We start from the raw sequence: 20,180 nt of genomic DNA, 5'->3' as shown, positions 1-20,180 counted from the left end.
AAATGGAAGACGAGCAGGTTAAGTACCAGGTTAAAAACTTTAGAAATCAGGTAAAAACGGGTACATTTGATCACTGCATGAAATCTGATAATAATAGGAAATATTTACCTAAAGACAAGGTTCACATCTCATATTGCCCTCCCGCCTCCTCTCCTCTCTCCTCCTCTCCTCTCCTCTCTCCTCCCTGAAAGAAAAATGGAAGAAAAGCAGGTTAAATAGCAGGTTAAAAACTTTAGAAATCAGGTAAACCCAGGTACAATTGATCACTGCATGAAATCTGATAATAATAGGAAATATTTACCTAAAGACAAGGTTTACATCTCATATTGCCCTCCCGCCTCCTCTCCTCTCTCCTCTCCTCACCTCTCCTCTCCTCTCTCCTCCTGAAAGAAAAATGGAAGACGAGCAGGTTAAATAGCAGGTTAAAAGCTTTAGAAATCAGGTAAAAACAGGTACAATTGATCATTGCATGAAATCTGATAATAATAGGAAATATTCACCTTTTAGAAGACAAGGTTCACATCTCATATTGCCCTCCCGCCTCCTCTCCTCTCTCCTCCTCACCTCTCCTCTCTCCTCCCTAAAAGAAAAATGGTCGACAAGCAGGTTAAAAACTTTAGAAATCAGGTTAAAAACAGGTACAATCCATCACTGCATGAAATCTGATAATAACAGGAAATATTTGCCTTTTAGAAGAAAAGGTTCACATCTCATATTGCCCTCCCGCCTCCTCTCCTCTCTCCTCCCAAAAAAAAATGGAGGACAAGGAGGTTGTAGTTTAAAAATTTTGAAATCAGGTAAAAACAGGTACAATCCATTACTGTATGAAATCTGATAATAACAGGAAATATTTACCTTTTAAAAGACAAGGTTCACATCTCATATTGCCCTCCCTCCTCTCCTCTCTCTCCTCCTCTCCTCTCCTCTACCCTTGTGTCCTCTCCTATCACCTTCCTAAAAGAAAAAAAGAAGACAAGCAGGTTAAAATGCAGGTTAACAACTTTAGAAATCAGGTAAAAACAGGTACATTTGATCACTGCATGAAATCAAATAATAACAGGAAATATTTACCTCTTAAAAGACAAGGTTCACATCTCATATTGCCCTCCTGCCTCCTCTCCTCTCCTCTACCCTTGTGTCCTCTACTCTAGTGTCCTGTCTTCTCCTCACCCCTCCCTAAAAGAAAATGGAAGACAAGCAGGTTAAAAACTTCAGAAATCAGGTAAAATCTGGTACAATCCATCAATGCATCTAATACATCTGAAAATAACATGAAATATTTACCTTTTACATGAGAGGGTTCACATCTCATATTGCCCTCCCACCTCCTCTACTCTTGTGTCCTCTAGAGGAGGAGTTAGAAGAGGAGCGAGAGGAGGAGGTAGAAGAGGAGCAAGAGGAAGAGCTAGAAGAAGAGCTTGAAGCTGAATTTATGAAAACATTACATAACTTGAGTCATTCATGCACGTCCTGTTATTTTCTTAATCTCACTTTGTCCTGCTAAGAGTCTGAGTGCTTTATTACAGTCAAACATGCCAGGGACCCCAAAAGCCCTAGGTGTACTCCATATTATTTGGGTCTACATAATTTGATCAACTTGTTTGAAATTTGCACCACTTGAAGAACAGGTCTTCCATCCTCCATCTTATAGAGAGACACTGTGTCAAAATATAGTTTTACGACCTGATCTGTTTTAGTTTATATGTCTTGTTAATTTCTTGTAAATTTGTGTTTTATCAAATTGCTTCATTTTTTTCTGTCAATTATTTTTATATATTATGACAATTGTTTTCTTTCATAATCAATTGATTGCTAAGTGTATATAATGTCAGAAAATGTTTTTTTTTTTAAATATATATATATATATATATATATATATACCCAATGATAGGAAACTAGGCGAAACTAGCAAATATTCACATTTGAGAAGCTGGTACGAATGATTTTTTTTATTTTTTTGTGGCATTAGTGCATAAAAAAAATATGTTTACAATTAGTCAGTTATCAAAATTGTTGCCATTTAATACTTTATCAGTTGACTAATCGGTTAATAAACTATTCATTTCAGCAACCAGTACTTTAATACGCCATTTTTGACCTTTATTCAATTAATGGAAACAGTTTTTCTAGAAAACTCTCATCGTGCAGTTGCTTTATACTTCCGTTAACCGTGTATGTTCGTCGGGGCACCGTGACATAAAACTGACCAATTTTAGTGTGAAGTTTTGTGTTAAACACTCCTATGTATATAAGTATATATATAAACATTTTTATTGATATTTCTCAGCATGCTTTAATAGTTGAACGTGATTTCAAGGGGGCGCTCCGTATAGAATAAACCCAGAAAACAGCCTTTCTTATTCAAACTTCAGTCAAAAGAGTCAACCGTCCGTCTCCTTTGATTCATTTACACTGGTAATTGAAAATATTGCCAACATTGAATGTCGGAGGTTCAGAAAGTCTCAACAGCAAAATACATGGATAAACATCATGGGTTTAAAACGTGAAAAAATCTCACAACTTCCATGAAAAAACTCCTCTCGTCGATGACAGTAGGTCGTTAGTAGATGTCGAGATGGAAAAAAGTTGCAGGTCGATGTCTCCTTTTCAAAGAAATAGTCGACTGGAAGTAGAAAAACCGTGTTTCTCTGACCGTTAGAGGGTTGTTGATGTTTAAATGATGCTCGGGTCCAAATGATGCACCTGGAGACAAAACATGGCGACCGTGGAATGTTCAGGTCCGTTCGAATAACATGTCACATCTCACAGCTCTCCCACCGTACATTATGCACAGCCTTACATTTACCTGCCTTTACCTTTATTGCCTATATCTATATTTGCTGCTCTCTGTGCTCCCATCTTTTGGCAAATGCCAGTTAACTACCTTGGTGTGGTCCTTCACATGTGACTTTATACTTATTATGGAGTCTCCAGTTTTTACCACAGTGACAGATTTGGGACATGAGTTTGACTATATGATAGGACTTATTGTGGCTAGCAAGTGAAATCTTCGCTTGTGTTAGATGCTTTTAAACCATGTTTTCTACATGAGACCTGTGTGGAAAAGTCAAGGGACCTGTATAAAAGAATATGACTGCATCTGAAGATGTGACCACTGCATCACCGCATTTGCAGAAATGCATCAAATCGACGGGAAAAAACTGTTTCCCTGAGACAAAGTGCCCACTGGTGCCTATACAATTTAAATGTGTGGACCTCATAGCTATGACTCAAAACGACTAAATGACCCACGACTATGGCTTATTCAGTGATGATGTTGTTTCATTTTGCTCACTATAGTAGACATTTTATGTCTATGTCACCGAATCCGACCTGTGTCCAACCCAAATGTGATGTTCTCCATCCCAGAGTTATGGGACACTGAGGACTGTGCCATGCCACTTGATCAAGAGGAGCTGGATATGTGCAAAGGACAATGTGTGTTTCTCAGTTGTGTTCCTTGCGATGAAGATATATTTGATCTTTGTGCGGTACTGGTGGAGGAATTGGGCGCACAGTTCCCCAGTAAAAGCCCTTTTAGAGCTGTTGAGGAAAACCATCAACATCCAACTAAGTGATGATTAGATTGTAGTTTTAGCCTACGAGCTACACCTTTCTCACTCCTGTCTGCGCTTACACAGCGATCTGTTTTATTTGAAATACCATTAAGTAAGTCAGGTTAGGCCTATTTAGAAATGCGGGAAATTAAAATAGCTTTAAACAGCCATTGCTTGCATAGATATTATCTGCTGTGAATTACAAAAAGCTATTACTATTTTTAATATTGCTGTACTACATGAAGGAGACACTCACAATCATTTGTGTGTGACTATCAACTACAGAGTCTAGAGGGTCAATTTGAAAATGCTTTCATATGGTTCAACATTTACTTATAAGCAAATGAAATAAAAAGTTTCTGCTTTCACACACTGCAGTTCTTTATTTATTGATATTGTTTTTTACAAAAATAATTGACAAACTTGTAAACTTGTAACAGAATTTTGTTGAAAACCTTACTTGACACTAAAAATTGACTTCCTAACCTTACTATCACTTCTGACAGATGTGGTGCATTTTTAACAATATATCAATAGCAAAACAAAACTGTGTTGGTCCACATGTATGTGCTTCGTACACACTAAAGTCATTTACAGTACGATTCTTTGTCATAGAAGACAGGTTTACGCCTTTGAAAATGATTTGACGGGAGTGCTTAGCCAAGCTTCACTCATTGACAGTTGGTTTCGATGTTAACGAGAACTACAAAACTATAAAAGTGCAGGCCACTACACTTCAAATGATTCAGATTCCATTGTAATATCAAAACCAAAATCTTTAGAACAGAGGATGGGCAGGTGCTCAATGTGAACTGTGTTTCCTCCATACTTTCAAATTCCTCAACTTTATCAAGTAGAACTTTTTGCAAAACGCAATTATTGCAAAGTTGTTATCGATTTTACTCGTGACGGTTCAATGAACAAAGGCAGGCGCCAGCAGGAACCCAACATGAAAGGCGTCATTACATCTCTTAAATATTGCACTGGGCCACCAAAACTGTTTCAGTATTCAGTATTGTAATAAAGCTAAACTGTGATTGGCTTCTCCACATAATGTAATGACCAATGACCAATCTGAACAACATCTTGGTGAAAAACACACACTGTTTGCTTTATTGTGCCTTTTTGTATAATGAAAACAAGACATGTGAATTTCAACATCCCAGAATACATGCACGCCCACTGAGCAATTTGAGGTTTATACTATATCCATCACCCAAACTGAGCTGTTTCGGATCACACTGAAATCACTGCAGAGATCTGGATAGTTCTGATAATTAATTGGTTAAATGAGATAGCATCCACATTTGTTTGCTTGAGGATGAGACCAAAATTTGCCAGTTTCAGTGAAGTTGACAGTGATGTCCCTTCCAAACAGAGGATCAGCCCAGGTACAGAAGCAAAGGAAGAGCCATAAGCTGTTCTCATCCAGTTCCCCAACACATCTCCTCAGGTGTCTGGCCACACAGCTCTGTGCTGCATTCACGGACAGTGGAAACTTCCAGATGTCTTTCATACACTTTGGTGTTGGAATTTGCCATTGTACAATCTCTGCTAATCTCTGTGCTGCCTAAACTGCAGCCAGACCTTTCAAAATAGCTCTCCAACAAACAATTACAAACATGGGAGTTTGTATGAGCGCCCTTCACATTATGTGTACAAAACACACTATTTGTCTAGGTTGTTGATATGAAAATCGACTTGTAGAGACAGAAACTGGCTTGAATGTCAATTCAGTAAGAGTAAGCATTAAGTTGACCCTGTGTATAGGCTATGTTTGTATGTACAGCGCATTCGGAAAGTATTCAGACCCTCTCACTTTTTTCACTTTTTGTTATGCTTGTGCTAAAATATTTTAAATTAGTTTTTCCCTCATCAGTCCACACTCAAAACCCCATAATGACAAATCAAAAACTGAATTTCAGAAATCTTTGCACATTTATTGAAAATTAAAAACTTAAATATCACATTGACATTAAGTATTCAGACCTTTTGCTATGACATTTGAAATTTAGCTTGGGTGCCTCCCGTTTCTCTTGTTCAACTTTGAGATGGTTCTACACTCTGATTGGAGTTCCTCTGTGGTAAATTCAATTGGATTTGGAAAGGCACACACCTGTCTATATAAGGTCTCACAGCTGTCAATGCATATCAGAGCAAAAAAAGCCAAGGCATTAGGTCGTAGGATTTGCCCACAGAGCTCATGGACAGGATTGTGTCGAGGCACAGGAAAAAAAATCTACTGCATTGAAGGTTCCCAAAAACAAAGTGGCCTCCATAAATCTTTGATGAAGAAGTTTGAAACAACCAGGACTCTTCCTAGAGCTGGCCGTACGGCAATCTGTCGCGTAAGTCTGGCATCATGTCTGGTTTCCGACAGACATGACGCTTAGAATTGAATCCAAAGAGTTCAGTCTTGGTTTCATCAGACCAAAGAATCTTATTTCTCACAGTCTGAGAGTCCTCTAGGTGCTTTTTTGCAAACCTTCAACGAGAAGAGGCTTCCGTCGGGCCACTCTGCAATTAAGCCAAGATCGATGGATGGTTATCCTTCTGAGGCATCTTACTTGGACCTTTTTGATACATTTTTGACACCCGCATACACATTCAATATAAACCTTATAAACATTGTAAGATCCCATAAATTCGATTATTAAAGAATTGTGACCAAGATATGTACTGAGTGGACCATTTTATAGTTCAGTGCATTTTCATGGACAAACTGAGACACTATTTCCAAATGATCTCAGACTTATTTTTAACAATTCTTCCTTCATATACCAGGGGTCAGCATTTAGGTTCAATCATGGGCCAGATTTTACAGCCTTATGCAATGGGGGAGAGTAATTGATTTATTTAAGAATAACTTATTACCAGCTGCAACAGTGTGGCTGGTAGTACTTTCACTTTGAGAGTCTGTGTGTGTGTGTGTGTGTGTGTGTGTGTGTGTGTGTGTGTGTGTGTGTGTGTGTGTGTGTGTGTGTGTGTCATCATAGCAGATGCGGTCCTGGTGACACCTACTGTAGGGGGAACTACCATAGAGGACGCTTTGACTACTTTGACAGGTGTTTATGTCTGTGGGCAGATTTTGCTACTGCTATATCGTCACAACCGTGCAAGATACAGTCATGAACAGCTGTGTAGTTGAGATTAAAATGAAGGCCCAGTTCAAATTTGGGTGTGGTCCAAGCAAGAGGAGCCGGAAGTGGGGGGTTGGAAATAGGGCAGGAGCCATTGGCCCCCACTTAACACACCTGGCCCACATGCGTTTTAAGTCACAGATCAATGTTTACCAGTTTCAATCATTCCTCTCCACTCTAAGACATTAGGTAAAACTACAGACCATCTTGGAATGGGATCACACCAGCTGCGACACCTCTCAGTAATCTAATAATGACTACTGAGTACTCATGGTTCGAAATGTCAATATGTTGACATCCATCCTCCTGAACTATCCTCCCCCACCCCTTACCAACTCCCCACTCCCCCTTCCCCATTCCTACCCTTTATCCACCCCCTTTACAGATTCCCCAAAAACAAACTCTTCATGGAAAAAGGAGTCAGAGTTGGATGTGGACATACTTTTGTCTACGTTTGGTTTGGGGCTATATGTCATTTTTTTTCCCAAATGAAGGGAAATCTTAATACTACAGCATACAATATATTTTAGACAGTGGTCTGCTCCCAATTTAGTGGCAGTGGAGACAGCAATTCCCGTTTAACATGGCCCCAAGCACAAGAAACAGTTTCTCCTAGTTTGGTATAGACGAACTGGACAGGACCGAAAAATATAGTAATAAATAATAATAAGAGCACTATGCCATAATATCCTCACAGAATGTTCTGCACCTGCAAAACTCCTTCCCATTGTACTTGCCTTTTATCAAGGAATTATCGAGCCGCTCCTCAGCCAGATTATCAACTTTGTAAACAAAGTATCCGAGAATATACAGGACAGATTGCCGTACCATCTGCTGAGCAAAATCACGCTGCCCAGAAGACTTATCCTTGTAATTCGGTTAACAACTGCCCTTTAATGTAGTGCCACTCAAAGGCTGACATTTACATTTGTATAATATAGCTCAAAATATAATAGGCTGATTACTGTGGATTTTTTTAGGCACTTGAGGATCGACCCTGTGTTTTGTCACTCTGTTAACTTTCCAGACCAAAACCTAAGGATAACTGTCCTGCAAATCTCTGGACTCTGTTGCCCTCATCAGACAGAGGACAAACCCTTCTGTGTTAGGTTACAACGTGGCCTTTTCTCTGACATCTCCTTCAGGAAAAAATTTACAATTTTTGCCCCACTCATGGTGTGGTTGTCTTTTCATTTTTCATCCACCCAGGTTTTGTGGTGTGTATTTATTATTACAGCCTCATGGTGCTGCTATTGTGCCTATAGACTTGTATTCCTGTCGAAAGAAGAAGGCAGAGGAAGGAGCAAACTGTGTGACAGAACATGAGAGGCCTGTTTGTTAGAACATACTAAAGTATCCTCAAAGAAAAGCTATTTTTACAGTGATGGAGTGCACAGCAGTTACAGCCTTAATTAATTAGTCACATACAAACACACAGACACACACGATTGAATCTGGCGTCACAAATGCTCACATCATACCATAAAATGTGACACAACAGCATTTGCACCGTAATGTATTTCAGTTGCCCTTGTTGATAAAATCCCTGAAGTGGCAGCAGATTGACGTTCTGCCAGAAACAAAGTCTAAGACACATTTTCCACCAAAATACCAACAACTGTATTTTGGTGGAAATGCAGTTGCTGCAGAAAATCCCACCTGTTTGGACTTCTCCTCCCACCCTGCGCCGTGTGCTCTGCACTTGGCACCAAAATACCACACAGAGGGGCAAAGTGAATTTTAAGGTCAGGAAATGGGCCTGAAAAGGTGCACTTTTTTTAAAAATGTTGAACAGCTTTTTATTGCAGAGTTACTAGATGGTCCACATCCATATATGTGGGCATCTCATGAGGGTGAAAGGTTAAAAAAGAAATGGACAGATTTGATGCAGGGGAGGCCAATTAGTCATTTTAGTCCATTAGTATGAGTCAAACTCCAAATACAATGTATCCTACACTTACCATAAGGCAAATCGGTGCTATCCTTTGTGACAGGTAAACATCCATGTCTTTCACACTCCATTTACCCTGTTTATGATGCAGGCTTTTTCCGCTAAATGTCTAGACCAAAGCAGAGCTTACCCTGATGACATCAACAAGGGTATTTTCTCCGACTTTAGAAAGCTCCTCCAGAGACACAGAAGTCCTTGAGCATAGGCCTATCGTGCCTTAACTATTCAGATGTTGTTCCGACAAGATAAGTAACTTGTGCGCACAAGATAGAATATCCCCTTTAGGGACTTTTGGGGCTCAGTTCGTTATAACCTTCTTGAGGGTAGAATTTTTTGCAGGACTGTTGTATTAGTTTTAGTTAGATGTACCTAATAAACTGTCAACTGAGTGTATATTTGTAATAATCAGTTGTATGCACAGGCTGCAAAGTGCCTGACTGGAATGTATTGGTTGCTTTTAGTGTGGCTCTCACCTGGGAAAGGCATATACATATTTAATTATTAATGCATTTATGCTTGGTAGCCTAAAGATGTTCTTTAATTTAATAGTTTGATCATATATTATTATTATCACCATATAGCATTTTTTTTACCCCTCCCCGTGCTCCTTTTAAAAATCTGTTGCATTAATGTTTGCTCAGAGTACATTTTAACTGACTTTGTAATTCTGTACATTAAAAGTACATTTTTAAACAAGTAATTTTACCTCTACTTGAGTAAAATATTTCTTTTAAGTAACAGTACTTTTATGTGAGTACAATTTTCCAGTACTCTTTCCACCCCGGCTTATCATAGTAGGAAAAGCACAGGTGGCAGTAATAACATTAACAATGGCCCTGCTCTATTCAGTAATGTCCCAGTAAGTCATGACAGTGTGACGGTGTGAGGCAGCATGCACTAAATGAAACAGCTAAATGGTCAGCTATCATTCATTTTATTGTTTGTACCTGTGCTTTTCCTGCTGTGACATGTCGAACTGAAAAAGACCTACTGATACCCCTCTCTCCCACTCTGTCCGCTGTGTGTGTATCCTTTAGTTTTTGGTAGGTTTTAAAAAAGAATTGGGGGGATGAAAAGATAGTGCCAGCAAACAGATGACAGGAAATGAGGGAGAGAGAGAGATGTCACAAGCGCCCGAGCCAGACTTTAACTGGGAAAATGTGGCTCATGGTCGGCATCTTAGCCGCTGAGCTGCAGGGCCACCCCAGTTTTTGGTAATGTGACTAATTTGAATCGTTTAGGAAATGTGCACCTTGTAAGCACAATATAGTGTGAAATAATAAAGGGCTTCAAGAGTAGGTATAATGCAGGTGTTGCCTTAAGGACCATATCATTTCTGTTTATATTGTGCTTTGGTGGTGTACACAGTATTTCAAACCAAATCCGCAATTAATCAAATTGCCACAAATAATTTCCAGACAGTAAATGAATTTCCATACAGTAAACCTGGAGCCCTCAGCCCTCTAGAGGTCTGTGGCCCATGGGGCAGTTGCCCACTATGCCACCTGGTGATTCAGCTTTCCCAGATACACAAGATCCCATCAGAAAGGAAGCTTTGTTTCGCTGATTCATTTGGGAGAAATTAGCACCAGAAAAAGAGAAAGAGTCCCCACTGACATTGCCACTGCTGATATGTCTTATTTACATAAACATTTCTGCCAAACTTTATATGTGCTCTCCAAGAAAAAAAAAAAACAGTTTTAAAGCTTTTCTCAATCAAGAATACACTATACTGCTTTTGTATGCTACGTAACCACACAAACATGTTTTCTAGCTTCATTGTGGTAATTTTGCAGCTCAGCAGATATCACAGTTTCTAAATTGCACACTTAAACACATGGTCAACAAACACAACTGATGAAAACTGGCTATTTTAAAATGAGTTTCACTGTATATGCCTGCAACGCTCGATTTGGATTATTAAAAAAAAAGAAAAGAAAAAAAAAGAAAAACTGCACAAAAGCTGTGAGCTCTAATGCAGAGGGTTGCTCACAGAACAAAGCAAACATGACCACTCCAGCTGTGTATGAAGACATTAATAATTTATAGGAACTGCATAGACGACAAATCCAAGGAAGGTCTGCCTGATCAACTTCATTAATGAGCTATAAGTGCGAGAACAGGCTCATTCTTCAACAGTCTTTTTATTTTCCCACCATAAAATAAGTGGTCCATCTGGCAAGGAGCAAAGCACCAAACAGCACCGTGTAGCTGAAGAGAACAAATTTGAGGATTTCCCTGAATGTCCGGAGGAAGCGGATTAACAAGGGCTCCACATCCAGAGGCTCCTGCTGTGTCTTCTGCCTGCGACCAGGTTGAGTCAGGTGTCCCATATTCTCACCTCGACCCATTCTACAAACAAAAACAACAGAATAGTTTACAACTTTTAGTCAACCTAAGTGGCCCCTATGAAAGTTTATAACAACATTGACAGTGTGAATATTCTAAGTTATATTGTATTAAAATAACAAATCTGAGAAAAGAGCTGAAAATTCTCTGTGAATGGAGTTACTGGGATAAATTACATCATATATATATTCTATGTTCCCATACCTACTTGGGTAGAAAATACATTGTTTTTCATATTTTATGTATGTATTAAATTTGTTTATTTGTATTAGAGGTGCAAATTGATTTGTTCTTAGCCTTGCAGGAGCTGAGGAGGCTGCATTATCACAAGACTACTGTTAATAATTTATTTGTAAACTACAGTAAGAGGGTTCAGTATTGATCTGCTTTGTTTGTATACAGATACAAACAATATAAACTGTTGAAAATCTTCAGCATTCACCTTTCATGATGTCTTAAACCATTTTCAGTTATTTTCAGGGCGACGTGCTGAAGCTGTAGGGTATGCAACTTGCTGAGTAACACTGAATATGTTCATCTATGTTTTCTTCAAAGTACTTATTCATCAGGCTACACAGGTTACAGAAAAGCTCATATATTGTGCTGATATGAATATACAATTTTATTTTTATACTTCATAATTAAAAATAAATGTTACTATAATGCAATCAGTTGTCTTATTTAAAAATGCGTTATTATCGTGTCCTGGTAAAGATTTGCCAGACTTAAACTAAGCAAAACTAAAACAAACAAAATTCAAACATGCATTAATCACAAACAGGATCGACTCAATCATACCTTGGTGTTATTGGAGCAGGGGCAGGAGCTGATCAGAAAGTGGGCTCCTGTTCTTCCAGCCCTGAAGTCCAAGTTGGTGTGTGCTGCCTTGAGCGTTTTTCAAGCCCTTCTGGCAGAGGAGGAGCCAAAAGCAATAACTGATCACAAGGATCTGGATCCCCTGGGAGTAATCTAATGGGAATTTAAGCCTTCAGTGCACCTGCTCCTCAAACAAAGAACCTGTACTGTAAGTTTTGACCATCACGCAATATTTACAAATTTAAGTATTTTCTTTTAGCCAATCAAAATCAAGGAAATTAAGATAGATTTACCCAAGCAGAGTTCTCCAAAATATCTGAATGCTATCAGCAGGTCTCCCTATGGTCATAGTGTAAGGCACGGAGACAGTATTGACTGAAACAGAGATCAAACACCCTCATGCAGCACAGTTATCCTCTACCGGAACACAGAGCAAATGGCCTCCTAATTCAATCAGTGTTCTGTGCTGTCAAATCATGGGCTGCTGTGGGCTGAGCTCTCCAGACAGCACAGGGCCATTATCGGCTGATCGGGAGGCCTGTTACTGCGCTAATTGCTCCTTCAGAGAGCTGGACCACTGCTGACCGATACACTCCCCTCCCTGCCTTTCATCTGCTCTCACTGATTACAATCATATTGCCTTTCCAAAAATGATCTACTAAACAACAGTCAAAATGGCTCCCCACATGACCACGTAACACAAGACTAATTTTAGTTAGTTAGGACTTTATTTACCTATTTTTATCCAAGCAAAAGCCACACAAAACAGACAACGGCCTACAAAAGCCTTCAAAAATGAAAATCAAAGTGCATCTTTAATCATCTTAAACATCCAAAAGATTTTAATCATACATACATATATACAATAGCTCCATGGTAGATAACCAGAGGACAAAGGGATGTACGATAAACAATAGAATTAAACCGGCCTCATGTTATATATTATCTGGCTGCAAATCAGGGACTAGGAAAAAAAAATAAAAACAAAAACAAAAATTAAAAATGGTACCCTGTGGAGTTTATGACCACTAGAAGCACTGCAGAGAAATGTTTTTACAAGTGGGTCAGTATTTTGTTTATATCATGAATATGCAAGAGACCGCAGACGACACGATATACATTCCTGCTGCTGGTTTCACACTATTCCACTGATCGACAGAAGCGTAGTAAAGCACCTATAAAGGCAAGCAAGAAATATGGGTATAACAACTGGCGATTTCAAATATTAAAAAAAAAAAAAACTTTGCCAATGTTATGAAGGGGGGAAACGCATTCAAGGCCTCAAAGATACACAAAGCACAATTTATTCAGTAACAGTGAATGTAAAACTCCAGAGGGCACCTTTAAAGAACCTGATGCTTTTCATTCAGCACAGACATCAATGAAGCACCTGCAGTACACTGATATGGACATAAAAACAGCAGCTGAGGTTTTCTGATGGATGGGGTGTTTGATGTGGCCAGGTGTATGTACAGGTGACTCAGGGGGTCTGAGATTCTGGACGGTCCATGAGGGATTTAATCCAAGTTGTACCGTTTATGAGTTTTGTGGTGGCTATAATGTACTCCATCCCACTGTCTTCCATTTGAGAGAGGAAACGGAGAGCGGCTATTTCTGCGTACGTCACTCCACCGAGGAAGAAAACCAGCGTTGTCCGATTCTCCCCCTGCTGGCCTGAGTGACAGTAAAAGGAGATGCATGTCATTCAAACAAAATGTAAAAGCTGAATTAAATTAAAAAGGGAAATTTTGAGGATGACATAGATTTTCGTTTAATTAAGATTTTCCTTTATTTCTGACATGGCAAATACGTCAAATTCCTGCCATTGCTCACTTAGCAAAATTCAACTTAATGTAAAAGAGGTTCCTTCTGCTAGAGCACCATATTTTCAAATGTGGAAACACTAATTTAGCCATCACACTCCCCCTAGATTAGAGTCCTCTATTATCACCTTTTACAATCCAGTGTAAGGTAGGCATGTGCAAACAAGTCAACTGTCTAATGCCCAAACTCACTGTTCTGATTAGCACATTTCATATTGTGTGTATAATTAAATTCATTATTCACATCAATGTAACACCTAATACTGTCAATATGAAAAGATGGAGGAAAACCAAAGGAAACCACTGGTGGTCACTGTCAAATCAAGCATCAAGCACAGTATGTTTTTATCTTGCCTTCCCTTCAACACAGACAAACCAGACAAACAAACACTGACAGTGGCATTGTCAGCTCAGTGCCATCAATCGGCTGCTGTTCTGCATTTGACTTACTGGAAACAAAGCCTGTCTTATCTACATGCACCAGGCAGGAGGCTGTTTACTTTTATTCTGTCTAGTGAGCAGCAGGGCAAAAAGCAGACCTAGTTTGTAAGGGTCCTTACGTTTCTTATGAAGCCCTGCAGGCAGCTGTTGTCGCTCTTCAAAGTGTGGGCCTGGAAGCATCTTCAGCACCTCTTCGATGCTACGCCACCCAGGTCTGGCCAAGACTTGGGTCAGTCGGATGCTTAGTGGAGCGTAGCCACTGTACACATAGGAGATGTCGTTGGGGTTCTGAGGGAATTTAAAATAAAGAAATAAATACAGTGACAGTCCTCTTCAAAGCCTCAAAAGTGCATGTGTTTAATCCTCAAAGTTCTTTCTTCTTTTCATAAATGTCGTACCTGTTCATTGGCATCCTCCATCCACAGTTTAAGGGTTTTTCTAATAGTGGGGTAGTTATTCCTTGAGCTCGTCTGTGGCTTCAAAAGCCCCGCCTTCTCTAGGTTGTTCAGTGTTAGTATGTGTTCATAACCATAGGTCTCCACAAAAAAACAAAAAAAAAAGGCATTATTAAAAAAAGTCACCTACCAGTTTTGATTATTCATTTAATACAATGGAGTAATTCTTGAAAGAAAGTCAACAGTACACAGCAGATCTCCACTATTATTCTCTGTTGATGCAGCAGGAATGTATGGGTACAGACAAGACACCACCACCAAATACAAATCATTATTTCTTTGACTCTACCTGTAGAAGCTCCCTCTTGTAGTAGTCAAACACCTTCTGCTTAAGGCCATTGTTGCAGACTGACTGCATACACACCAGACGCAGAATCTTGATCAGTGGATCCTTTTGGGCAATGCAGTCTTCTATATATGTGTTCACCTGGATAAAGAAATAACATTTCAGAAATGTAGTGGAACCATAGATAAAAGTATAAACCATTTGTTTACTAAATCCCCTATCTGTCTAAATTCAAACCAGTAACAGAGGAGGAAGCTGAAAAACAGATGCCGTAAAACATTTCTTATTTTAGAATTTTAAAGATTTCTTGGATTAGATGTGTTGTGAAAATGTCATAAACTGTAGTGAAATCATATTAAACATGGTATATCAATGTAAATAATACTTTTATAATAAACTGTTTGATAGATTGGCTTTGGAGAAATGATAAATGGTAAATAAATTAATACCTTGTCTGTGTCGACTCCAGTCATAAACTCCTGCTCCACTGTTAGATTATCAAAGAAGGCCTCAGATGCTGGAACAGGAGACCTTAATGTAATTTTATCTTAGCACAACCAATGTATTTGATAGCTTGAAAATAAAATGGTAAGAGGAAAAAAAAAAAAAAATGTAAACAGCCGAGACTTTAGAAGGTTTATGGACAATGGTTTCTTTTTTCAGAGTACAGGCTATCAGCAAGTTTTTACACAACAAGGCTTTATTGTGTAATTATGAAATATGGTGTCAGAAAATCTGTCCGAAGCGCAATGAAAAAGATGGCGTAAGACGTGATGAGGTAAGTAAGGAAAATATGGGGTTATTTACGTACTGGTGATGTCCTTGATCAGCTCTGCTATAGAGGTGTGGTTAGCCAGTGAGCTCCGTGCTGCCTGCATATGAGGCAACTGAGACACAAACTGCTTTATTTCTCCCACTGTTTTGGCATTATGGCGTTCCTGTGAGACAAGACAAAACAAAAACACATCACTTTACTTGTTGAGCTGTTAATACAATACAGTAGTGCAGCTTGGAGAAAGCATTCAAATGATGAAACCAATTTAATTATCACAAAAGGTCAATTGTATAGCACATCAGTAAATAAAAATAGATGTAAAACAGGTATGGGCACGAAAGACAATTAAAATGTACCAAAAACAAGATTTGGAAGCTGCTGCTCATTTATCTAATTATATTTGTAAACTAAACTGTTTAACCCATCTTCAGTTTTTTTCTATAAACTTCAACTCCTACAAAACACACAATAAACAATTTTAGTTTGATGTCTGTCTACAAAAATTCCTTTCGGACTAAACAATGACAATGCACAAACCATCAATTATGTTCCTGAAAACCTTACTGACGGAAGATACACACATGTGTATGTGTATAATCTGATGCTGCCTAACTTTCTTTATTAACTCTTGCTATTAATGTAGTTTGTATTACAATCAGTATATCTAAGTTCTGAGCTGGTGAGAGATGGTAAAATGTTTGACCTGATTAAGCATTAGTGCTTCATCTTATCTCTAGGTGATTGTCATCACTTCCTTAACCTCATAGATTTCTGTTATGACCTTTGCTGTAAGATGCCACAGAGACTACAATCAGATGAGATCAGCTAGGATGTCTGGAAGTTATCTATTGTAGCTCCCGGGAGGTGCCGGGCATTGTAACTACACTGTTTAACATTTATGTGATGAAGGAAACATTACATTACAATCATAATACAGTAGGCAAATAAGCTTGGACAGGCAAAGTTGAACCAAGATCAACCTCAAAGGCAGCAGAAATAATTTTGGCCTTCTTGCTGAGCGCTGCTCCAACCGCATTAAAATTTTTGTCCCGGATTTCTGCATACAGTTCCTCTGCTGAGTTGAGCTGTAACTTCTTGGGCTCTGTGGGTAAATCTTTACTCGCTTCACCTTGCTTTTTCTGCGCAAACTTCTCAGGGGGCAACTTGACGTAGCCTGTAAGGCAGGAGGGAGTAAAAACATAAACTGTGGATTATTAAAAAAAAAAAAAGGAGGCGGCTAAAAATAAAATATAGCAAATAGAAGTTGATTGTTCTTTTGTCATATTTTGTCATATTAATATCATATTATCGTATTATATCTGTGCAAAACGTGGTAATCTCATGGCTAAGGATGAATATCTGTTTAGAATACTCTTGGCTGCTAACAAGAAAGCCATCACATGAAAATGGCTACAGCCAAACCCGCAAGCAAAGTATTACTGGACTGCAATTATCAACGAAATACAGAGAAATCGACCTTTATCTTGAGACTATGATATGATAAATACAGAAAAAAAAACAGTAGAAAATTACACATACATGGCTATAAGCTGTAACACATTACATTTGTAACTGAAAGACCCTTTTCCTGTTCAAGTATAATATTGCCTTCTCTTTTTGCCCAACATTGCCAATAAAAATAAATTTTGCCAAAAAAAGGAGCCAACATTCAGGGAACATAGCAGGATATGCAGACTTCACACACTGTAAATATAATTAGGCATTTGAGCATTTAGAAGAAATCAAAAAGGTTTAGCCTGACCATTATTGATTCCATAGATCTCGTCAATGAGACCCTCATAGGTGAGCTGTGTGGCCAGAGGGGTGAGCAGGTCAACGTTACGGTCCAGGAGGAGCAGAGTGTCAAACACGGGCAGGATCTGATTCTGACTGCCGGCAAACTCCCTTTTCATCCTCAGCATCATGTTGGCAACATGCTGAGAACAAGCAGAGAATTTCTTTCTCAGACAACTTCATTCATCTGGCTGCTGCTGAGCACCTGTCCATGTGCAATTATCAGTTTTAATACAGAGCAATACTTCATACAAAATGATTCCACCTCACACCATACTTACCCGTGCACATTCTCCTTTCCCATATATCTGTGGAATGGTGCCATACAGCGCCTGCAAGGTCATGAGACCTTTGGCTGTGTGGTAAAGGCTTGTTTGGTCATTTTCCAGGTAGCATTCCTAGATGAGACAAAAGGGAGTAAAAATAGGTTACGACCGTTAGAAATACATCACAGCTACAAATCTGGATGACGTGTGGAATTCAAAATATTTCCTTCAAGAAATCTGACAAATTTGAACAAGAATAATCATTATGTTCTAAAGTACTGGTTGGCTTACTGTTGATTTGAAATATAATATCCACTTTATAACAACACATACAGTAAATACTTCATTCGTAGAGCAGCAGAGTGGTTGGTGAATGTCTGGTATGTACAAGTTGAACACACCCTGAAAGCACTTTCATACTCCATGGAGAGCAAGTCACCATCATAGGGAATGAGGTCCAGGATATACTCATCAATGTTGATGAATGAGCCCAGCACGCCCTGCTCCTTCAGCCGCTGCTCACATAGCATGCTCCGCCGAGGCACAAACAAAATGTGGAAGTCTCGTGACGAATGCAGCTTATCCTCACTAAAAAGATGCACAATCCAGGACAGACGTGTTAAATGCATCAAACAGCTCTACAGAGAAACGGAGAGGACTGAAAAAGGACTGTCTGACATCGAGGAAACGCCTTCTAGCACTGCGTAAAAAAAATGAGACAAATAAACAGACCTAAATACATTCTCAGCAATGATGTCCATAAGCTCCAGTCTGGGACGGACAAAGAAAATGATATTTTTGACATCAGCAGAGGGGAGCCTGCCGCTCTTGAGGGTGAACATCTTTTCCACTTCATGTTCCTAAAAAACACAGTAACAAACATACAACATGTTTGGTATCTACAATTAACAAAAGCCTAGGCTATATTAGATAGATGCTGCGTTATCTGGGCCTAGTCTGTTGGGTTACAACACAATAACTGTGCAGAGAAATAACTTACCTTCAGTAAAGAGTACTGAGCTATCAGTCCAAAAGGTCCCGTCAGATATTCATCCCAGACAATGGCCTAAAGAGCAACAGGACGCACGGTTTCAAACATCATCTGTATGGGGACATGTTTGCTCTAGGATTCAGCTAATAGTTAGCGTAATAATATTAAATTGCAGCCAAACTAAACAAAAACTACAACTCGCAGCCAGATAGGCCTGAAGCTGTATTGTCTGGGTTAGGGTTAGTGGTTAAACTCTACACTATACACTCAAAACATAACTATCTCTTAAAATAGCCTGCAACATTATGAGTTTTGGCGACCCCCAAGGCAACTCCGTGATGATGTTAACGTCGAGTCTGAAGAGACTGGCTTAACAGCCGCTGTTTCGGCCATGTTTTACATATCCGTGTGTGTTCATTACCTTGCTTCCCGCACATTTGTCCAAAAACTCTCGGAGCTCTTTTCGTGCTGCTTCTCTCAAAATGTTTAAATTGACTCTACCGTACGATAGGTGGGCAGCCATTTTTCCTTATTTGCGACACAACTAATCAGGTGACCGCAGCGGTACAGCTCAATCACGTGAACAAAGAAGATACAATGTCGAGAAAGTTCACAGCATGATACAGTCCGAAGACTGTGAAACGTACAGGTACTTACTTAAATACCTCCAGCCTATGTAAACTTCGTGTCAGTTAGTATGCAGCTTTAAAAATGATAAAGATCTAAAATGAGAATAAATAACAATAACTAGCCAACAGGATTCCTGTCCGCCTTTGGCTTGCAGCGCCCAATTCATGTCACGCATGCGTAGTGGGTGCTCGCTAAACAACTTCACTAAAAGTTCGTTTTTGGGAAAGTCTGGGCCTCAATTTACTGCCACGATCGGTAGGTTAAAATGTCTTTCACATTTATGCGGAGACCTCAAGTAGCACCGTAAATACGTTTCCATTTTGAGTCTCCCTATGGCGGGACACGAACACGGAAATACGAAGGATGTGTCTCTTGCCTCTACTGAAGGCTTTTTCTGTGTGTGTAGGTGTGGCAAACATGAACCATAACCGCTAAAAAAATGCCCCTATTAATGTAAATCAAAATTATTTCCACAGGGGGTGCGTTTTTGCATTGTTTTGTACCGATTCTACTCATGCTATACATAAATATATCACGTAATAACGCAAAAGGGGCGCATTTCATCCTTCCTTTGGTGCAATTAATACTTATCCCATTAGATGGCGCGATGTCTCCACAGTAGGAGTCGAAGTGAAAGGTACTCTCTTATAATTGAGATGCTGGTGTAAGAATTTCAGTTGTTGTTTCTTGGGGATTAAATTGTTGCTGCAAAGCAATATATTAACTGAACTCGTGTGACTGGAGAGAAAGTGCCAGAAAATTCTCTCATCAGGAAACATGAAGGTATTCCAGTATATCTGTTCCTGCCAAATAGTAGGGTATATCTGAGGGTCCCTAGTTATGGAGGATACAAATAAGCACAAAATAAAAAGCAAGACCACTCCTCGGGTAGAAATAGAATAGAAA

General features: G+C 39.2%; 1 protein-coding gene across 1 annotated transcript; it reads right to left on the bottom strand.

Annotated features, from left to right (window-relative positions):
- Positions 1–12,544: 12,544 nt before the first annotated feature.
- On the bottom strand, positions 12,545–19,211 carry vps33a (VPS33A core subunit of CORVET and HOPS complexes). Its single transcript, XM_040156359.1, has 13 exons — positions 19,066–19,211; positions 18,654–18,719; positions 18,386–18,513; positions 18,055–18,241; positions 17,669–17,785; positions 17,356–17,530; positions 16,574–16,767; positions 15,630–15,756; positions 15,268–15,335; positions 14,822–14,959; positions 14,476–14,613; positions 14,197–14,365; positions 12,545–13,487 (listed from the first exon to the last, which is right to left on the bottom strand). The coding sequence occupies exons 1-13, from the start codon at positions 19,165–19,167 to the stop codon at positions 13,294–13,296; spliced, it is 1,803 nt and encodes a 600-aa protein (XP_040012293.1). The 5' UTR covers positions 19,168–19,211; the 3' UTR covers positions 12,545–13,293.
- Between the last annotated feature and the right edge of the window lie 969 nt (positions 19,212–20,180).

The sequence above is a fragment of the Xiphias gladius genome, chromosome 19, assembly GCF_016859285.1.
Source record: "Xiphias gladius isolate SHS-SW01 ecotype Sanya breed wild chromosome 19, ASM1685928v1, whole genome shotgun sequence".
In the NCBI taxonomy this organism is placed as follows: domain Eukaryota; kingdom Metazoa; phylum Chordata; class Actinopteri; order Istiophoriformes; family Xiphiidae; genus Xiphias; species Xiphias gladius.
Note: the sequence above shows the minus strand (reverse complement) of the source record. Positions and strands in the feature narration are given on the sequence as shown.